This window comes from Nomascus leucogenys, chromosome 15 (genome assembly GCF_006542625.1).
Source record: "Nomascus leucogenys isolate Asia chromosome 15, Asia_NLE_v1, whole genome shotgun sequence".
Classification (NCBI taxonomy): Eukaryota; Metazoa; Chordata; class Mammalia; order Primates; family Hylobatidae; genus Nomascus; species Nomascus leucogenys.
The window spans coordinates 86,932,821-86,952,163 of record NC_044395.1 but is presented as its reverse complement, the minus strand read 5'-3'; the positions used below and the strand labels follow the sequence as shown (position 1 = coordinate 86,952,163).

Sequence of the window (19,343 nt, the reverse complement as noted above, 5' to 3'; positions counted from 1 at the left end):
CAATTCATTGATCCTACATATTTTTACTATCCTTTCCTCCCTTTGTGCCTTCACTTTTGTCGTTATGTATCCTAATGGGCAATCATTATACTCACTTGGGTGCAAATGCCCTCAACTCTCTAGCTCTTGTTTCAATTTGTCATAAGCCCATGGTTTAAATACGACCCTAGTTAAACCCATCACTCCATCTACTATCTATTTGTACTCATGCACATTAACATAGCTGGAGAAAAGCACAGCTATTCTGAGTAAATTGTTTTATTTTATATTAATGATTACTAACTTTGAGTAGATCTTTGAGGCTGCCATGCTGTAATACTTTCTCTCTCTCTTTTTTTTTTTTTTTTTTTTTGACATGGAGTCTCTCTCTTGTTGCCCAGGCTGGAGTGTAATGGCGCAATCTCAGCTTCACTGCAACCTCTGCCTCCCGGGTTCAAGCCATTCTCCTGCCTCAGCCTCCCAAGTAGCTGGAATTACAGGCATCTGCCACCACACCTGGCTAATTTTTTTTTTTTTGTATTTTTAGTACAGACAGGGTTTCCCCACGTTGGCCTGGCTGGTCTTTAACCTCAGGTGATCCGCCCGCCTCAGCCTCCCGAGGTGCTGGGATTACAGGCGTAAGCCACCATGCCCAGCCACTTTCTCTCTCTTTCTAATAAAATATCTGATACCTATACTCCGATTACTCTCAGTTGACAATTTTTCTGTCTACATGACTACCACCAGAACCATATCTACCCACTTATTTATCCTTGTGTCCATATCCTCTACATTCTTACACGTTAGAAGATTTCTGCATCTCTAGTTAAGGCCAACTCTTCTTGTGAAATAGCTCCTATCACTAACCACCTACCAAAGAAAACTGCTCATAATCATATAAATGTGGCCAAGGAATGTCCTTAAGTGAAAAAAAAAAGTCAAGTTTCAGATCTGAATGGGCCAACGTTGAGAAGAATATTCTAAAAAGAAGAAAAAGTAAACTTACAGCTGTCTCATGAATAGTATATTCACTTTTTGTTATTATTGTTGACAAATATATTAATATTTATTCAATCATTTATCAATCACTCATTTATTCTTTCACTTATAAATGTATCCAGCATTTACTCTGTGTAAGGCGTTAGTCTAACCCTGTGGATAAAGCAATGCAGAAAACAGACAAAAATGTAAGCTGTCATGAGCTGACTTTTCTAGTATGGGACTAGAGGAGAAATACATACATAAATAAGATACACAGTATGTTAGATGGCAATAAGTGCTATGAAGAAAATGCAGCAGGGAGGAGTGAGAATAGGTCAGGAAAGAAGGGTTTCAGTTTTACAAAGTGTGATCAGAGAAAGCCTCTCTGGCAGGGAAAAATTCAGGTAAAAATAAAGAAGAATTTACTCATTCATTTTCCACGAATTAATATTCATTGAGTAACTACTATGTGCTGAGAGATGCAAATTCAAAATAATTTAATATGTGTTTGTACACTTAGTTGGATTCCTCTCAACATTTATTCATGCTGATACTGAAGCCTCGATTTTTAGCTCCAAAAAAATTATTATATTTATAATTAAGTCTCATTGAGTTTGACTACTAAGTGTCCAATAACACACAATTACTTTATCTATTTTAACTTGACTCCCCACACAACTAAGAAGTAGTGTCGCTTTCTTTATTGTACAAATGAGGAAATATTCTTGGAAACGTGATGGCAATTATCCAAGGTTATGAAACCATTAAGTGGCAAAACCAGGATTCGAAACAAAGAAACTGTGACTTGGTAGCCTGAGCTTGTTCTACTCAGCACACTGCTTCCTTGGTGATTATAAATCTGCAGAATCTAGCCAGAGACGGAGCCCCAGAGTGCTCACACTGAATAAAGATTTCATGGGGCCACCTGAGCGACAAAGTCATTCTGCTAACATGTGGGGAGTATGATCATGTCAGCAAAAGTATCACTCTGAAGAAAATATTGTTTATTTTTTAAATGTTTCCATCATCTTGTAACAATGCTATCCTCCACCTTTTTTGTTTTTGTTTGGATAGAACTGGAAGGGAAGATAAAAAGATATAGTGGACACTATGTGAGACCCTAAATAATACAGAAAAATACCCAAGAAAATATTTTAAACCTATGGACAGCTTCAAGTACTACTAGACATCACATAGAAATTATTGAAAATGTCTGATTTACTACTCTGAATTTAATAGCTACACAATGTCAGTGGTTTTGAAAATGATTGTGTAATCACTAAAATAATTTTGTGAAATTATTTATCTCCTTGTACAAAATTTCTTTCCATTATATATTTAAATCGTTGTAAAGGTTATGATTTCCAGTGCTTTATAAAAATGGACATTTTAAAATAAATTTATACTAGTATTTTATACTTAATTGTGTCTCTTTAAAAATATACCTTTAAAAAGCACTTATCTGTTGCAAAATTTAAATTGTTCATTTTATCTTTAAATCTATTTCCATTCAATTTCTACTTCAAAATATTTCTAATATATATTTATGTTTGAAAGTGTTGATTATCTTGTCATAGTACTCTAAAATAATTTAAAAAATGAGGTAGAAATTCTTTAAATTTTTAAAATTTCTTGTGACCATTAGGCTCTTACCTTAAAAAACAATTAGAATTGAGTAATCATCAGAAGTAATAAAACAATATAATCAATTTTAAATTTTAATGAATATTAAATGCAAAATCTAAGACTGTTATAAACATATTCTTAAGGGTATAAATAGGGTTTGTGTTTTTCAATTCATATTTTATATTGTTACTATATGGCATTTTCAATTATATATTTTATATTTCAAAATATTTACTAAGAAAACATGTTCACATAAATATATAGATAGAAATGCAACAGTTTTTGCTGTAGTCATATCATTCAATTATTTTAACTATGGTTGAATTAAATGCCCAAAATCACATAAAGATCTATCCTTTAAAGTTATTTTTCATTGATTGACTAGGTTTACAACTTTCTTTAGCTCACCATTTATGTATGTATGCATGCAAGTATGTACTTACATATATGTATATGCAATATCATAACCTCTGCTTAACCAAGGGCATTGTCCTAGAATTTCCTTAACCCCAAAATGGAATATTTGACCTTTCCAAAAAGTTATAGTTAAGTAAAGAAGATCTTATTACAGCACCATATTACTTACCAGAGAAAGATAAACTTGAATAATAAACAACCATTAGCACTTATGAGAATAATCCCTCTATTTCTATTCTAATAGAATATTGAAATAAATTAAATGTTATCCCCAAATACATTTCCCAGCCATTAAATTCTATTTTATTTATAAAGAATATCATTAAAATACTTTCAAATAATAGATTCATAATGTAATTTATTTTACTATTATTCAAATATTTGTTTTTTGCTTAAAGTGCCTATGTCCCTATGGGGAAACAAACATGAATTCTACTTGTAGCCTGTATCAGACTAAATATGCTATCAGTGAATCTGATCAATGCAAATTCCCTACATGTGACATCAGCATCAAGATTTGATGCTATAGGGTTTGTACAAAAAGTTACTCTTTTGAATTCAAAACAATGTTTTCAATTAGTTTGAAGTGTGGTCCCAAGCTATGTCTGCTTCTGTATTCAGATCCATTAGTGATATTCATGTGTCTTCATGTTCTGGAAACTCCACTTGTGAGTGGTTCTATCATTTCAGACTAGGAAGAGGTTCTTCTTCCTCCCAGTATGTATTGTGAAACTTAATTAATGAGTGTAAAGCAATTGGTGAGTGCCAGATGAAAGGCACCATAGTGGGTAAGCACCAAAAAAAAATTATACAAGCACTGCACAATGTGTCATCTCAGCTGGGTTTGCTGAAGAAATTGCAGGTAATTATCCCTTATTGTGGAGTTCCTCTGGAGAAAGGAGGTCTAAAGTGGGATTGGTCTTACCTAGAACCTAGGACTGTATCTCAGTGAAACTTGTTTGTTTGGCTTGAAATTACATTTTAACTCCAACTCCAGTGAGTAAACAAAGGTTTCTGATAACAACTAAGTGAGTTAAGTAACAATTGAGGCATTAAATTTATGTACAGTTTACATTTTATAACTTTATTTCCAGATGTGCTCAAGACAGTGAGGGTAGGTAAGGTTTATCTCTAGGGTGAGGTCTAATCGATTGATTATGATTGTAAGGAGGGCAATGATGAACAGGATTCTGGGCCCACAGAAAGAGTCTTCAGGAAAAAGCAAAATGAGAAATTAGCCGGACTTTTATGGCAGTGAAAACGGACAGCTATAGCAAAAGTGCGTTGCAATGTTTATGCCTGGTATAAGCCATAATTACTATGGTTAAGGCAGAAGGGGATAATGATATTCCCACACATATTGCAGAAAAGGCCTAGGGAAAAGGTGCACCCAGTCCTGCCCAATCATGTTCAGTTCTCTAACTACAAACATAAAATATACGTAGTTGGATTTTTACCTAAAAAGTGGCTAATCTGAAAATAAGCCACTGAATTCTATTAAGCCACTGTTCAGTAACTAGCTGTTTGATTAAATTTAACCTGCTTTTCTTCGTACCACAGTAAAGACAGCTTAAATATCTTTTGAGAGTATTTTTTAGGGGTTGGTTTAATTTCTAATCAAACTCTGAAGGGGCCTTTGGGCTTCAGAAAATTTAAAACTATAGAATTACCTTGTTCTTTCCTCGGGCCAATTAACTGGGCAGATTCTTTGCATTCCATTTGAAGCTTACTAGCTCCTGCATTTTAGCTAAAGTTTCGTTTCTCGCTCAGCAGTTGAAAACCTATCTCCCTGTGCAACAGAAACCAAGTATGAACCTCAGGCATATTCAGCTGAACGGGCCTTGGCGCCATCCCTAAATGCTGATGTGCAGAAGATCCCAGTTTCACTCTTCTCCCTTTCATAAGCTCTGAAAGGAAGTGTAGGAAGTATGCCAAGTTGTTATTCAACTCTAGTATTTAATCAAGCATTACCTGGGCACTTCTGAAATTCTCCAGCTTCTAAAGTGAGAGTAAAAGCAGAGAGAACACAGGTTGGAAACTACTTAATCGAGAAGGCTCCTAGGATAAGTGAAGATCACATGGCCATTCTCAGGCCCCAGTTCCTCTCTAAACTCCTGAAAGTCAGCAAGAAACTGAATCTCAGTCATGATGATTATTTTTCATGTAACACCTCACAGCGTTCTCAGGGATCCCAGTATATACTAATTCACTTTGTATTAAGTAGAACTTTCTTAAAAAAACAATTTCAGTGGACCTCAGAATAGATGCCTCACTACTGACCCCACTACATTTTCTCTACTTAGGCTTTAAGTACACAAATAGGGCAATCTACTAGAGTACAGAAAAATTGTTTATGATTTCAGAGAATGTGGGGCTGGCATAGAGCAACAAGTACAGGGCATGACTTGTTTGGATTCCTCACCTGCAAGGAGCGGGGGGCCCAGCACATGTCAGAAATTCCTGCTATACCAGATGACTTTGCCAAAATCTTTGTCCTTTTTTTCACTTAGGGGGAAAAGAATTGATGCCCCGTGTTTTGATACCGCTGACGAGAGTAATACCTTGTCCAAAAGCTAAAACGATCAACCTATGAAAACTGGAGGGTTGGGCTTTTGTTGTTGTTGTTAAAGGCCTGAATGAGGTGATATCTTAATGCTTACAGCTGAGAAGCAGGTCAGTCAGGTTCCTGGGCGCTCTGTTACACAAGCAAGATACAGCCAGCCCCACCTAATTTTGTTTCCCTGGCACCCTCCTGCTCAGTGCGACATTGTCACATTTAACCCATCTGTTTTCTCTAATGCACGACAGACTCCTTTCAGACAGGACAACTGGATATTTCAGTTCCTGATTCTAAATACCTCCTAAGCCTGAAGGTAAGTGTGTGCTGGGTCACTTAGGTCTCTCTCTTTCTCTCTTTCACTCTCTTCTCTCTCTCTTCCTTGATTATTTACCAAAGAGAATCACAGTGGTCTCAACTTTTGACAGAACAGCCTGGCAAGTAGCTACGGCAATCCTTGCAAAGACAAGTAGTTGTTTTATTAAGTAATGACCTTCCAAATGAGTATTTGCACTCCTAAATGAGTTAGCTTTAAAAATTACTGCCAAATTTGCTAGATTACGGAACCAGCAGAAGGGTTAAATAAAAGCCTTATTTAAAACATACGTGACTATGAAATAGAATTTTCTTAAGTCAGATCTTAGTAAAGTTTCAAAATGTTTGAAGTGGAAGTGGCAGCATGAATATAAATTGAATCTTAGATTTAAATTATGCATTTGTGCTGAAAGGTTTTTGCTTTAAGTATTAGAGGTTTTTGCTTTAAGTATTAGAATAGTTTTGGAAAAAATCTTCTAATAAAATAGATTAGAAGCTTCTATAAATCTTTTTCAAAGATTTTCTTAATTAAAAAGTTGGGAAGCTGTTGTACAGTACATATAATTATTTAGCATGATATGTGTACATGTCTAACTTTCACTGGAAATCTAAAAGGTTACATCAGTTACTACAGAAAACATCTTATGAAATGAAAATGTGGTAAAATTTCTGAAAATTATTTTCATTTTGTGGCTATATAAGCCTCTTTTTTATTAAAAGGATGCTGATTTCCATTTATCTACTTTCTATTTAATCTGTAGAGGATGTTCCTATAGACATTGAAGTATGATACAGAAGGCTGGAAACCTTATGCTTGAACATTTTGATCTAGAACATTTCTTTCAGAGAAACTTTCTTTCTAAGCTTGACACTCATCACTAATTATTTAAGTATTGAAGTTTATGACTGAAAACTCCCAAGGTAGCAGGTCATATGACAAGCTCTACATTTTTCCTGTAGTTATGTAGCCTAAGTCTTTTAGCCAGAATAATGTTCTCAAACTTCTGACATTTGTTTTTTTTCTTGAAAGAAAGCCAGTCTTTTCTTTTTTCTTTTTTCTTTCTTTTACATCAAATAAAAGTAAAATGAGAGGCCTAAGTTTCTCAGGCACAATCCTTTTTCTAGTTGGTTACGCTTCCAAAACCCTCTCATAAAAGAGGCATTTTTAGAAGGATGTCTTATGTCCTCATTTATTGTTGCTCTTGAATTTAGGAAACTAAAAATACTGTCCAACATTGGAAAAAGCCACTCAGAGTAACACTCAAGTTCTTCCTGAGATGTTAGCTACATGGCAGACAGAGTTTTCTTTGAGAGACAAACAAAACCCATCTGTCTTAATTTGTAGCCTAAGATCTGTAAGAAGAAATGATCAAACACAACTTGGAGAAAAGGCAGCCCAATGTATACTCATTAGTGATTTTACTATAGAAACATGTTTTTATATTATGCCTGCAGTGTACCTGAACTGATGATTCTATTTAGGATTTCCGATTTTGATTCTGTTTAGAATGACTAGTATTTCTTTGCCCTTACATGGATTAAATACCTGACATAAACCAGGACATCTCCTTATTTCCAAAGCTTGGTATAAAATAAGTATGACTCACGATTTCAACATAGAGCCTGGACAGAATAATGACTTTATGCATTTAAGAGGAAGCAAAAATATGGACAGCGAATGTGGGTTTGCTTCCCTTACTGGCCAGAGGTGTTTTTTGTTTTTGTTTTTTCTCATCACCTTCTGCAGCCCTCCATACAAAAGCAGTAATGTGAAACCACTTTCCAGTGCCAATAACAAAGAAGGCGAAAGTCGTGTTCATTCTCCCTCTGTAGAGGAGTTGTTCAAAAACAGTGACACTATGAAAATATATTTTAAAACTAGTTAAATTTTAGAAACAAAAAAATGTTAATATATACAGGAAAGTTTAGAATCTGTATTTAAGGTATCACAAAGGAACTGGAAATCCTCCTTTCTTTCTCTGTTCACTTTATAGTAATTCTACCCTTAGAAGGTTTTGGAGTTTGTGATGATCCTAAACCTCTTTCTATTTTATAACTTCAAAATTTCTCTTAGGAGCTACCACCCAGATGCAAAAAGAGGCAAAGATCAGGAGGTGAAATCATGTTACTGGGTTCTCCTGATTTGTCTCCCTCTGCAATTCTACTTTTCTTTCATTCCACCTTCTGTCTGCCCCCGCAGTGCACCTGGCTGACAGATGAACTTGGGTGCACTCAGGCATACCATCCATAATCCATCATCATTTCAGCTTTATAAAACAAGCATATAACATAGAGTTAGATATTTGAACTCCAGAGATGGAGAGAGGCTAAAAGGAAAGCACATACAAAAGTAAAATATATATAGATTTCCTTTGTTGCCCTCTGGAGTTGCTGTCCCGCCTCCATTAGGCTTCTGTCACTTGGACTGTGCTTTGTTCAGTTGGCATGAGGTCAAACTTCGGCCAAATCTCCTGGACCTTACTCCAGCAAAATTTCATGGTGGGGTTCTGAATAGTGGATGACTTCAATTCCTGGCTGCTTCTACGACTTTAAGATGAAAGGGACCTGAGTAAGTGGTGTAACCTGGCTCTCCTAGAAGCCGGGCAGCAGGGGCAAACTTGTCCACTACTGCAATGTTAGGACAATCCGTCTTCACAAAAGCCTTATCTGTAACTGTATAAATTTCTCAATAAACCATAAATATTTAATAGTATTCACAACATACTGAACTACCCCTCTCTTCCTTTTCTCTCCTTTTCCTGGGAGATAAATTATAGGCAGTAACAGAGTGCTTCGCACGTTTGGGGTGTTGATACCCTAGGTTTTCAAGTTACAATCAAAAGCTGGGTAAAGGAAGGAGAGATCCCCTTGGTGGTTCAATGTCACAGGCAAGGTGAAACAGGAACAACAGAATTCACTTTGTTGACTCTTGATGTGTAGATTTTCATTACAGGCAGGGAATGAAAGGTCAATGCCATGTCTCTCCTATAATATTATAAGAAAAATAGAAGAACAGCTAAGGACATTTTTCCCCCCACTGGTGACCACTTTATTAGGAAGAGAGAAATAGCAAAACAACTAGATATAGAGAAAATAAATCAAATGCCATAATAATGTTGAAAATAGTGGCTAAGTACAATTGACATATTAGATCACTTGCAGTAGATAATGAAAAGGAGCATTATATTTGCTGTGAACTTTGCAGAGTTCACGGGAGAGAGATGTTTCTGAAAAGGTACACATAATTATTTTTAAACTAAACTGAGTTACATTTTAAACACGCTAGGTGAGGCATCAATTTAAGTAAATGTTGGTCAACTACAGGTGCCAGAGATAATCATTCATGCTTTGTAAATGCTCATCTGTAAACTCCATGGTAAAGATGTCCATCTAGAAACCATAATAGACAGTTGTTGTGATTTTCTTAAATTACAGCAAAAGCATATTTAGTGTATTTAATGGGTTCTTTGAAGATAGAAAGACTTATATTATCAGTGTTTTGTAAAAATGGGACTATAAACTGCTCTGGTTAAAATAATTAAATTTGGAGAGGCTGTATTAAAAAAAAAACTAATGGTAGGAAGAAGTTCTAAAAAGCAGCTGTGTACCAAATTCTATATTCCTTTGCAACTTATGTTACAAAGATGAATACTGACTAGCTTTAAATCAGACATATCAAGGTTTGGATACAAATCCCATCTCTCAGTTACTAGCTGTGTGTCCTTGGACACATTACTTACATTATTTATGTCTCACTTAATAATCTGTAAAGTGGGATTAATAAGCCCTTCTTCACCATTTGTTTATTTTTGGTTAGCATTAAATGGAAAATATGTAAAGCAGCTGATATATCAAATGCATAATAGTAATATACTTTCCAATTATGTTAAACATTTTTAGAACAATCTAAATTTCTTAGTTGTCACAGAAAAGCGAATGAAATATCAATAAGCAGAATGATCACAAATACAAACACCTATGTAATCACAATCAGGTTGAGAAATAGAGTATCACCAGCACACAAGGTCCTTCCATGCTCCACCCAATCAATTCTGTTTACTTCAGTAACAAAGCACTTTCCCAACTTGTAACATTGTAGCTTTTTGCCTGTTTTTGAACTTTATATACATGAAATCACACAATACAACTGGTGTTTTAAGCAGTGCATTATGTTTGTGATAATCATCCATGTCGTTGCATGCAGCTCTAGCCTGTCAATTTTCACTACCTGAATATACCACAGTTTATTATCCAATCTGTTACTAATGAACACTTAGGTTTGAGGCTCTTATAAATAATGCCACTATGAATGTTCTCATATGTCTGCCAGCTTTTCTTTTTAAGTAGGTTTTTCTTAAGTGATAACCATAGGGCATGGAAGATACAATATGTCTAAAATTCTAGAAGTATATGGTTATACAATTGCTTGCTAAAAGCTTTTGAAGAGAAGTATCAGATTTTGAAGATAACTATCATATATTATAGATATATTTACATTGCACCATATGTGAGAAAGCACTATGTAAAAGGGGACTTGCTACTTAAAATCAACACATAACTAGTGGGAGTGTTTACAAGCTCTGTAGACCCTAATGAAAAATGAACAAGGCTGAAAATATTTGTAAAAATTTCAGAGACCTGTTGAGAAATGGCACACAATACAAGAACTAAGTAACAGCAATTGTACCTCCTCCCTTTTCCTCTCTCAGTCAGCATGGAGGCTTTCAGTGAAAAATAAGGTTCAATTCAAAAACATGAAATCAGTACTCAGATCTTATTGCTTGAGAAAAAAAAGTCTATTTTTTTTAAAAGTAAATTTTCCATTAAAAGCACTTCAAATTTGAGCCTCTAATGAGATTGGAGTCAGTTGACTTGGCTTTAAATATTGCCTCTTCCATTTACTGGCTTCTGTTACTAGCCATTGTGAGCTTCAGTTTCTTCATCTGCAAAATGGGCATAATACAATCTATTCTTGCCACATCAAGGGATTGTTGTAAGTATGAAATAAGATGATACTGTAAACTTTGTAACCAAAAAGACACTACAGACATATTATTATATTTGAATATTAAATGGAGGTTAGCATCTATTAAGTGTTTACTTTAGGCTAGATATTGTTGAGAGTGCTGCTACCTAAGTCAGTCCATTCAGTCTTCAGAACAACACTCAAGTTAGTTTATTATAATGATGATAAAGCAACTGCTTATTATGGTGATTATTTTTCATGAGTTATTTGTGTCAGAAGCCAGAATTTTAATATAAATCTGATTTCAAAACATTTTCCTATATCACCCTATTTATGAATTGTGGCACTTCCACACTTAAGAGGTTGAATGGTGTGCCTGGATTGGAGATCAGGACCCAATCTGCAATTATCTGGCTTATTTTTCCACACACACTCCCAACCATATTCTTCTTTTATAAAATAAAAGAGTAAGATTAAAGAATATCCTTAAATCTAGAAGGCTTCTGAATCTCTCCAGTTAGGGATTAAGTAGCAAGAAGGACATCATGAAGTGAAAATATTGTGGAAAAGGGATACATTCAAATTCAAATAATTCAAACTAGATACTAATAAAATGTATTCAAGGGTATTCCTGACCGACTCACTTTTAAAAAATCTAATATATGGTGCATTTAATGTATAGTCCGTAATGTCATTTTCATAATAAATATTTCAAATGACATCTTTATAAAGAATGTGTTTTCTTAAATAGATTGAATAAATCAGCCAGCTCTACATGGTCTATATTTACAATATTTTAAAAATGTTACTTAACAGTTCATATACATGTTTTAAATATATGTGTATGTGTGAGTGGGTGGGCGTTTATGGTTTTCTTCCACCTTTTCCCAAGCTAAATGGTCTTTGAAATAGCAGTGTGTGGCTTGAGGAAGTTTTTGCATGGCATTTCCCTAGAAGTAAGGAAGGAAGAAAGATTACGTGGAAAGCAGTACTCAATGGCACTAGTTTAAGTACATAATCCAAAATAAGCAATTTTGGAATAAAAATATGATACTACCATCTCTATATTATGTCTAGATTTTTATCACTTTAAAATATATAGATCCATTTAAAAACTCAGAATATTTTATTAAGGAATTCAAATGATGGTTATTTTCTTTCAGATTCCTTTAAAAAAAAACCAGTACCAAAGAAGTCTACAATGTTGACCTTAGCCAAAATTCTGTTGATTTCAACGTTGTTTTATTCACTTCTATCGGGGAGCCATGGAAAAGAAAATCAAGACATAAACACAACACAGAACATTGCAGAAGTTTTTAAAACAATGGAAAATAAACCTATTTCTTTGGAAAGTGAAGCAAACTTAAACTCAGATAAAGAAAATATAACCACCTCAAATCTCAAGGCGAGTCATTCCCCTCCGAATCTACTCAACAAAAGCCATGGAATAACAGATTTCTCCAGTAACTCGTCAGCAGAGCATTCTTTGGGCAGTCTAAAACCCACTTCTACCATTTCCACAAGCCCTCCCTTGATCCATAGCTTTGTTTCTAAATTGCCTTGGAACGCACCTATAGCAGGTGAAGATCCTTTGCCCATCTCAGCACATCCCAATGCTACACCTGCTCTGTCTTCAGAAAACTTCACTTGGTCTTTGGTCAATGACACCGTGAAAACTCCTGATAACAGTTCCATTACAGTTAGCGTCCTCTCTTCAGAACCAACTTCTCCATCTGTGACCCCCTTGACAGTGGAACCAAGTGGATGGCTTACCACAAACAGTGACAGCTTCAATGGGTTTACCCCTTATCAAGAAAAAACAACGCTACAGCCTACCTTAAAATTCACCAATAATTCAAAACTCTTTCCAAATATGTCAGATCCCCAAAAAGGTAAATATAAATGAATTTAACTTTCCTTTTGTGTGAAACTGAAATTCCAAATAAGTCATGCAGAGTAAGTCTAAGGAATCACCATGCTAGAAAAACAAAGAGAACACAATAGCATGGATTTTCTCACTTTTGAGGGATGATCATTATAGTCACTAGAAATAGTGAAGTGGTTTTAGGGCTTCAAAGAACATATACTAGTCATTTCTCTTTGGGAGTGTAAGGAGACAATGGGACAAAATGTGAAGTTAGGTTAGGTCAAGAAAAGATGGAGACTGAAGCAATGGTATAGCTTTGAGATACTAGGTAACAATTTTCAATGAATCTTGAAAAGACTACCTGAAATTTCACATGCTCATGTGAATACTATACAACTGAACTTATATATATATATATATATGTGTGTGCGTGTATATATATGAGTTTATATGTATGAGTTTTTAAAAAGTTGAACAAATTAATGAATTTATAAATTATCTGTCACAATCACAGACAATTTATTATGTGGACATTTTTATGTTTCATTTAAGGATTATGTCAATCTTTTCCATTTGAAACATGAAAATGGTTTTACATTTTTCCATAAAATGAAAAAAGATAACTAAGTTTTAATAATTCATTCTTTTTTTTTTTAGGTCTAATGTATTTTCCCCCCCTTGAAATTTTTTTTAATAATTTGTTTTCCTCCAAGAACTCACTTCCAGTGTGGTTTACTTAAGGATTATATTAGTAATGTAAAAACCAAATCTTATATACAAATTCCTGTTTGAATGTTGTTGCCAGTGTGTAGGAAAAGTTTTAAATTCTGAAATATAGGCTTTTTATAATACTATGATCAATATATTGTATATGTACATTTAACTATGATTTTAACATATCTTGTCATTTTAAAAAATGCTTCCTCTCTTTTGTCTATCTAAACCTAATATACATATTGAGAATATTGAGTACTTACTCTTACCATTGCTATTTTATGTAAAAAAAATTTAGTTAGCTTACTTCTCTTTTAGTAACAAGTTTACGGTACTCTAACATGAAAATTAATTTTTTAGAAATGAGATTTTATATAGAATCAGAGACCCTGCAAGACCCTTTGCCTACCTAATTAATGAGTACCTCAAGAAAAGAGAAGAAAAAAAGAGAAATGTACTAAATTTCAGTTCAGAGAACATTTAGTTTATTGAAAATTTAGTCTTCAAATAAGATACTGAGTGAAAAGAATAATACAGTGAAATTTTGAACTCCCTTAAGCTCAGGCCTAGACAACTGTTCTTGATATGCAAGGCACTGAAGTTATCTTGCCTTGGTTTATTTGTGGTATTTCGAAAATACCTTCTATCAGGATACACTGATTTTTCCTTCTAGTGACTTCTTATTTGTTTATTGTGGACTCATTTTCTATTACCCACTTACTCCTATTGGCTTTTAACCTTTGAATTATTTACAGAAACAAATGCAAAGTTCATTTCATCATTAAAGTTCAACACTGATATTAGACCTTAATGGAGTATTCACATGGCATTTCAGTGCCACTGATGTTAATAAGAACAAGACACAAGACACAGCTATAGCGCTAAGACTTAGAAGTATTTCAATGTTATTAAAAATTAGAAGTGTGGTTTTATCAACAAATATGTTTGCCAATATATCCCAAATAGTACTTTATAAAACACACACACACACACACACACACACACACACACATCATTATCCAATATTAAAATGTTAAACATTCTTTGGTATATGGAAAGTTCACATGTACAGATTTCGGTTCTTTGAATAATTATTTTATATTTCTTTAAATTTTTTTTTGTCCTGTAGAAAATAGAAATACAGGAATAGTATTCGGGGCCATTTTAGGTGCTATTCTGGGTGTCTCATTGCTTACTCTTGTGGGCTACTTGTTGTGTGGAAAAAGGAAAACGGATTCATTTTCCCATCGGCGACTTTATGACGACAGAAATGAACCAGGTAAAATCTATTTTCAATACTTCACCTGGGCACAGTGGTTTTAATTAAATGAGGATGCCAGTGTTCACTGCATTGCCTAGAAGGTAATTCCCAAAGAATTCATATGAATGAACAAACTAAAGACTTATTCTGATCCACCTTCTGTTTATCAAAGAACAAAACCAAAATAATTATAGACCTGTAAATGAAATTTAAAAAATATTTGAACTGTTGCTCATTGCATCAAAATTGGTTTTAAATAATAATCCAAGAATCTAAACATATGTATAAAATTGGAAGATAATGAATGGACATTCAGAAAAAATGACCAGTTTTCTTAGCAAGTGACGGCAAAGCTATTCCTTGCCATTGTTAGATCAGTAAGTAGCAGTAATTTGAACAAAGATTGATTCCAATTTGGAACTCTTTTAAAGTTTATACAGATACAGCAGCCCTCCATTAACCGTCTTAATGAGGCTCTAAAACAAAGTATCTAAAAGTTGCATATTTGCACACACAAAGTCACATTGTACCTTAATTCAGGAATTTTCCACTCATATGATGGAAATAGCCAACCATAATATCTATGAATGAGAAATATGTATACTAAAAATAAAGTTGTCAGTTTGTGCTTTACTAATATAATATCAATTTGATATTTGTTTTAATGTTTTGTTCATCTGTAGTTTTGTACTTCAGGGAAAAAAATATGTGTTTTCTGGTTTGCACAAGGGATTCTTGTCACCATAACAAATAATTAAATGCTTCTGGTGGGTCCCATTGATGAAGTCTTACTGAATTTGAGTTTCAATGAGTTCATATATAACTGATATATTTCTCATATTCAGAACCAAATCTGTAAATTATAAATGTAACTGAATTCTGATTATGGGTTTCTAGGAACTAATATAAAACAAAAAGTACCATTCTTCAAAAATTAAAGGATGGGATTTATAACGGTGGTTTTCAACCATTTTTTAACCTTTGAATCTTGTCTTTACATGTCATCTCATGTAAAAACTCAATCTATCAAAAATTGATACAATCTAAACTGCTGTGATAGAGGCATAAAGGAATAACTCAATCACAACAACTGTTTTATCCATCAAAGACAGCTTTGGGACACCTCTCCCAAAGACCTCAGGTTCCTGGGAGCCCAATTTGTAAACAGATGGCTAAAGGAATAAGTAGATATGCAAACGATGATACCTAAGTGAATAGTTTACTAATGTAATTAATAATTAGTTACTGCTTGTAGTACTTTAAGATACCAAGAGCATATCCAGTTTTTCTTTGAAAATGAATTCAAGATCTTTAGGAAATAATCACTATTTGTTTAAAAAGAAAACTAAATTTCCACATCAACAATCAGAAAACCTCAAGTACATGGTAACTTGAATCGATCAGAAGAAAACATAAGCTCCCACAAATACTTTTTTTATCTCCTCCACCTTAAGTGGTTTAGCCATCAAGATACTGGGATATTTGGTAAAATAATAACATTAATTTAAAAATTATTGACTTCACTTAAAAAAATTTTACACCAGAAGTGACAAATTCTGAACATGTTGACAAGGCTTTGAAATCACAAAATTCAAAAGTCAATGAGGTATGGTCTACACTTCTTCATGCAAGGTATTGATATACTATACTGGTCTCTTCTTTAGTTCCTTTACTTTGAGTCCATCAACAGTAAAATTTTGGAAGTAGAACTGTACTCTTAGTCTTATAAAAAAATGAAGCTTGAAAAACATCTACTTACTTAAAACTTTAAAACTAAAATCTAAAAAGCCCATATAAAAATATATTTATTTTCTCATTAAGAATAATTCCTATAACTTGGTGGATGCCTGAACATGAATCTTTCAGAATATCACTGTGAAACAATATTATTTTGTTACTTTTTAGTTCTGCGATTAGACAATGCACCGGAACCTTATGATGTGAGTTTTGGGAATTCTAGCTACTACAATCCAACTTTGAATGATTCAGCCATGCCAGAAAGTGAAGAAAATGCACGTGATGGCATTCCTATGGATGACATACCTCCACTTCGTACTTCTGTACAGAACTAACAGCAAAAAGGCGTTAAACAGCAAGTGTCATCTACATCCTAGCCTTTTGACAAATTCATCTTTCAAAAGGTTACACAAAATCACTGTCATGTGGATTTTGCCAGGGAGAATCATAAAAGCAGGAGACCAGTAGCAGAAATGTAGACATCCAAAGGTTTTCTTTCTTACAATGTTTGTCCATCCTAAGGCATTTACTAAGTAGCCTTAATTTGTATTTTAGTATTATTTTCTTAGTAGAAAATATTTGTGGAATCAGATAAAACTAAAAGATTTCACCATTATAGCCCTGCCTGATAACTTAATAATAAAAATTATTCCACCAAAAAATTCTAAAACAATGAAGTTGACTCTTTACTGCTCTGCCTGCAGCCCTAGTGCCATAATTCAAGATTGCATTTTCTTAAATGAAAATTGAAAGGGTGCTTTTTAAAGAAAATTTGACTTAAAGCTAAAAAGAGGACATAGCCCAGAGTTTCTGTTATTGGGAAGTTGAGGCAATAGAAATGACAGACCTGTATTCTAGTAGGTTATAATTTTCTAGATGAGCACACACATGATCAGCCCCTTGAGTTACCAAGCTGACAATGACTGCATTCAACCGGGCCATGGCAGGAAAGCTACCCCTACCCAGGAAAGTAATAGCTTCTTTAAAAGTCTTCAAAGGTTTTGGGAATTTTAACCTGTCTTAATATATCTTAGGCTTCAATTTTTTGGGTGCCTTAAAAACTCAATGAGAATCGTGGTAAAAAAAAAAAAAAGTAAACCAAAGAATATACCTGTACATAATTTGTAGAGTTTTAAGTTGTTAGATAGGAACTGGATTTCTTATGTATTAGACATTATTGCTCAATCATAATGGAATAGATTCTGCATCTCTAAATGTATGAACCATAAGATTAAAAAAGATGAATGGAAATATCAAACAACTTTTTACTGAGCATCAGTTTCATAAGCAATAATATAAGACGATTAATTTGGATTCTAGTATGTTTCAGTTTGTTTTCAATTACCACCTGCCTTTGGTAGAAAAAATATGTTCCTTGATGTAGGAAAGTCTAGGTTTTAGAGATTAGAGGATGAGATCAGGAGTTAAATTCCTAAAGAAGCAGTGAATGTATGAAGAGAGAAAACAAAGCAAGTACCAACCTAGAGGCTTTATTTTTGAATTGATTCATGGTGTGTGTGTGTGTGTGTGTGTGTGTGTGTGTGTGTGTGTGTGTGTGTGTGTGTAGAAACACAGAAACAGCTTCAGAAAATAAGGATAGAAAGTAATGAAGAAAGTACTTACCCCATATCGCCATAAAAATAGCAAAGAAGACTGTCCCTCCATTATCAAACAAATATGTCACCTGAGTAGAAAACAAACAGAAATATTAGTCATGCAAATTGATTATAATAATCCATACTGTTTGCACTCAGGTACTATGATTTTTTTTCTCAAATAGAATCATATTATTTTATAGTATGGAAATATTATATATGAAATCCTTTCATGGGTCCTGCAACAATTTCACATGATTTTTCTCATGGGGAGAGGTGAAGAAACAACATTAGCCCTCTTCTCTCCTCTCTTGATTCCCTTTATACCCCACCATCATTTCTGATTATAAATAATTCTACCATCCTATGGAAGTATTTGTGGGTCACAGATTGTCAAACTACTTGATGAAAGTTGTATGAAATTAGTTTTTCAGGTGAGGCATTCCTAGTTGCAATTCCTGTTAGCAAAACTTCTAGGAGTGGGGAAGCTGGAAAATGCAGGATTCTGCCAGTGAGCCAGCATTTCCCATAGCTAACCCTATTCTCTTAGTCTTTCAAAATGTAGAATGGGTCCAATAATGGCTATAAGATGTAATAAATCCATCTTAATTTGTTTTAAAAGTTTCATAAATCACTGGACACTTATGAAACAAAGTGTTTTTTAATCAGATATCAACTGAAACTTCATAAAGGATACATAGTTTTATAATGTTATTGAATCAAATTTTAAGGCTTGTATTGTTTGATTTTAATAAAGTACAAATTCAATTTACCTTTGCTTGTTTGCATTTGCGTAATGCCCTCAGTATATATGTAACTTAGTGAGAGAAATTAAACACAGTGAAGGCAAAAACTGTTTGGCCAGCACAAAAATTCTGTAGAAATGATAGAGAAAATAGGGGCATTGTCCTCACAGGAGGGTGAGGACAATCACGGGTTAAAGAACAGTATTATAAGGAAAGTTGGAATGGAATGGTGTCCTCCTTGTTCAATCTGACATCCAGAGCGTGCTCAATGGGAGCATTAAAACAACAGTAATACATATTTCAGTTGTAACATCTGGAACACACTGCAAAATATATGTAAAGCAAGTCATCATAAAATGTATTTTCCTATAATGTGGCATTATTGATAATATCATCATAGAAAAGATGTGCTCCCTTTGAAGTTGGTGGATAGGTACAAAATGTCCCATATGGGTCTAAAATTAATTGTTGGTTAAGGCATGGTATTTCTAAAAAATAATATAAAAATCGGTTCTCAAAACAATCATCAGTGTACATTTACATCAGGAGAGAAAAGGATCATAAAGAAATTCTCCCACAGAG

General features: G+C 33.9%; 2 protein-coding genes across 3 annotated transcripts in view; one reads left to right on the top strand and one right to left on the bottom strand.

The window, feature by feature from the left end:
* ANO3 (anoctamin 3) overlaps positions 1-19,343 on the bottom strand; it is a 320,853-nt gene that overhangs the window by 87,168 nt on the left and 214,342 nt on the right. The window contains exon 14 of the mRNA XM_030829525.1: positions 18,044-18,104. Within this exon, the coding sequence (XP_030685385.1) occupies positions 18,044-18,104 (61 nt within the window). The remainder of the gene's footprint in view (positions 1-18,043; positions 18,105-19,343) is intronic.
* MUC15 (mucin 15, cell surface associated) lies at positions 5,655-18,787 on the top strand. 2 transcript variants are annotated; one of them, XM_003254334.3, is made up of 4 exons: positions 5,655-5,876; positions 12,005-12,733; positions 14,552-14,701; positions 16,589-18,787. In XM_003254334.3, the coding sequence occupies exons 2-4, from the start codon at positions 12,043-12,045 to the stop codon at positions 16,753-16,755; spliced, it is 1,008 nt and encodes a 335-aa protein (XP_003254382.2). In that variant the 5' UTR covers positions 5,655-5,876; positions 12,005-12,042; the 3' UTR covers positions 16,756-18,787. The 2 variants fall into 2 exon arrangements, with proteins under 2 accessions (XP_003254382.2, XP_003254383.2); XM_003254335.3 differs by lacking the exon at positions 5,655-5,876 and adding an exon at positions 10,826-10,868 and having other exon boundaries at positions 16,589-18,774.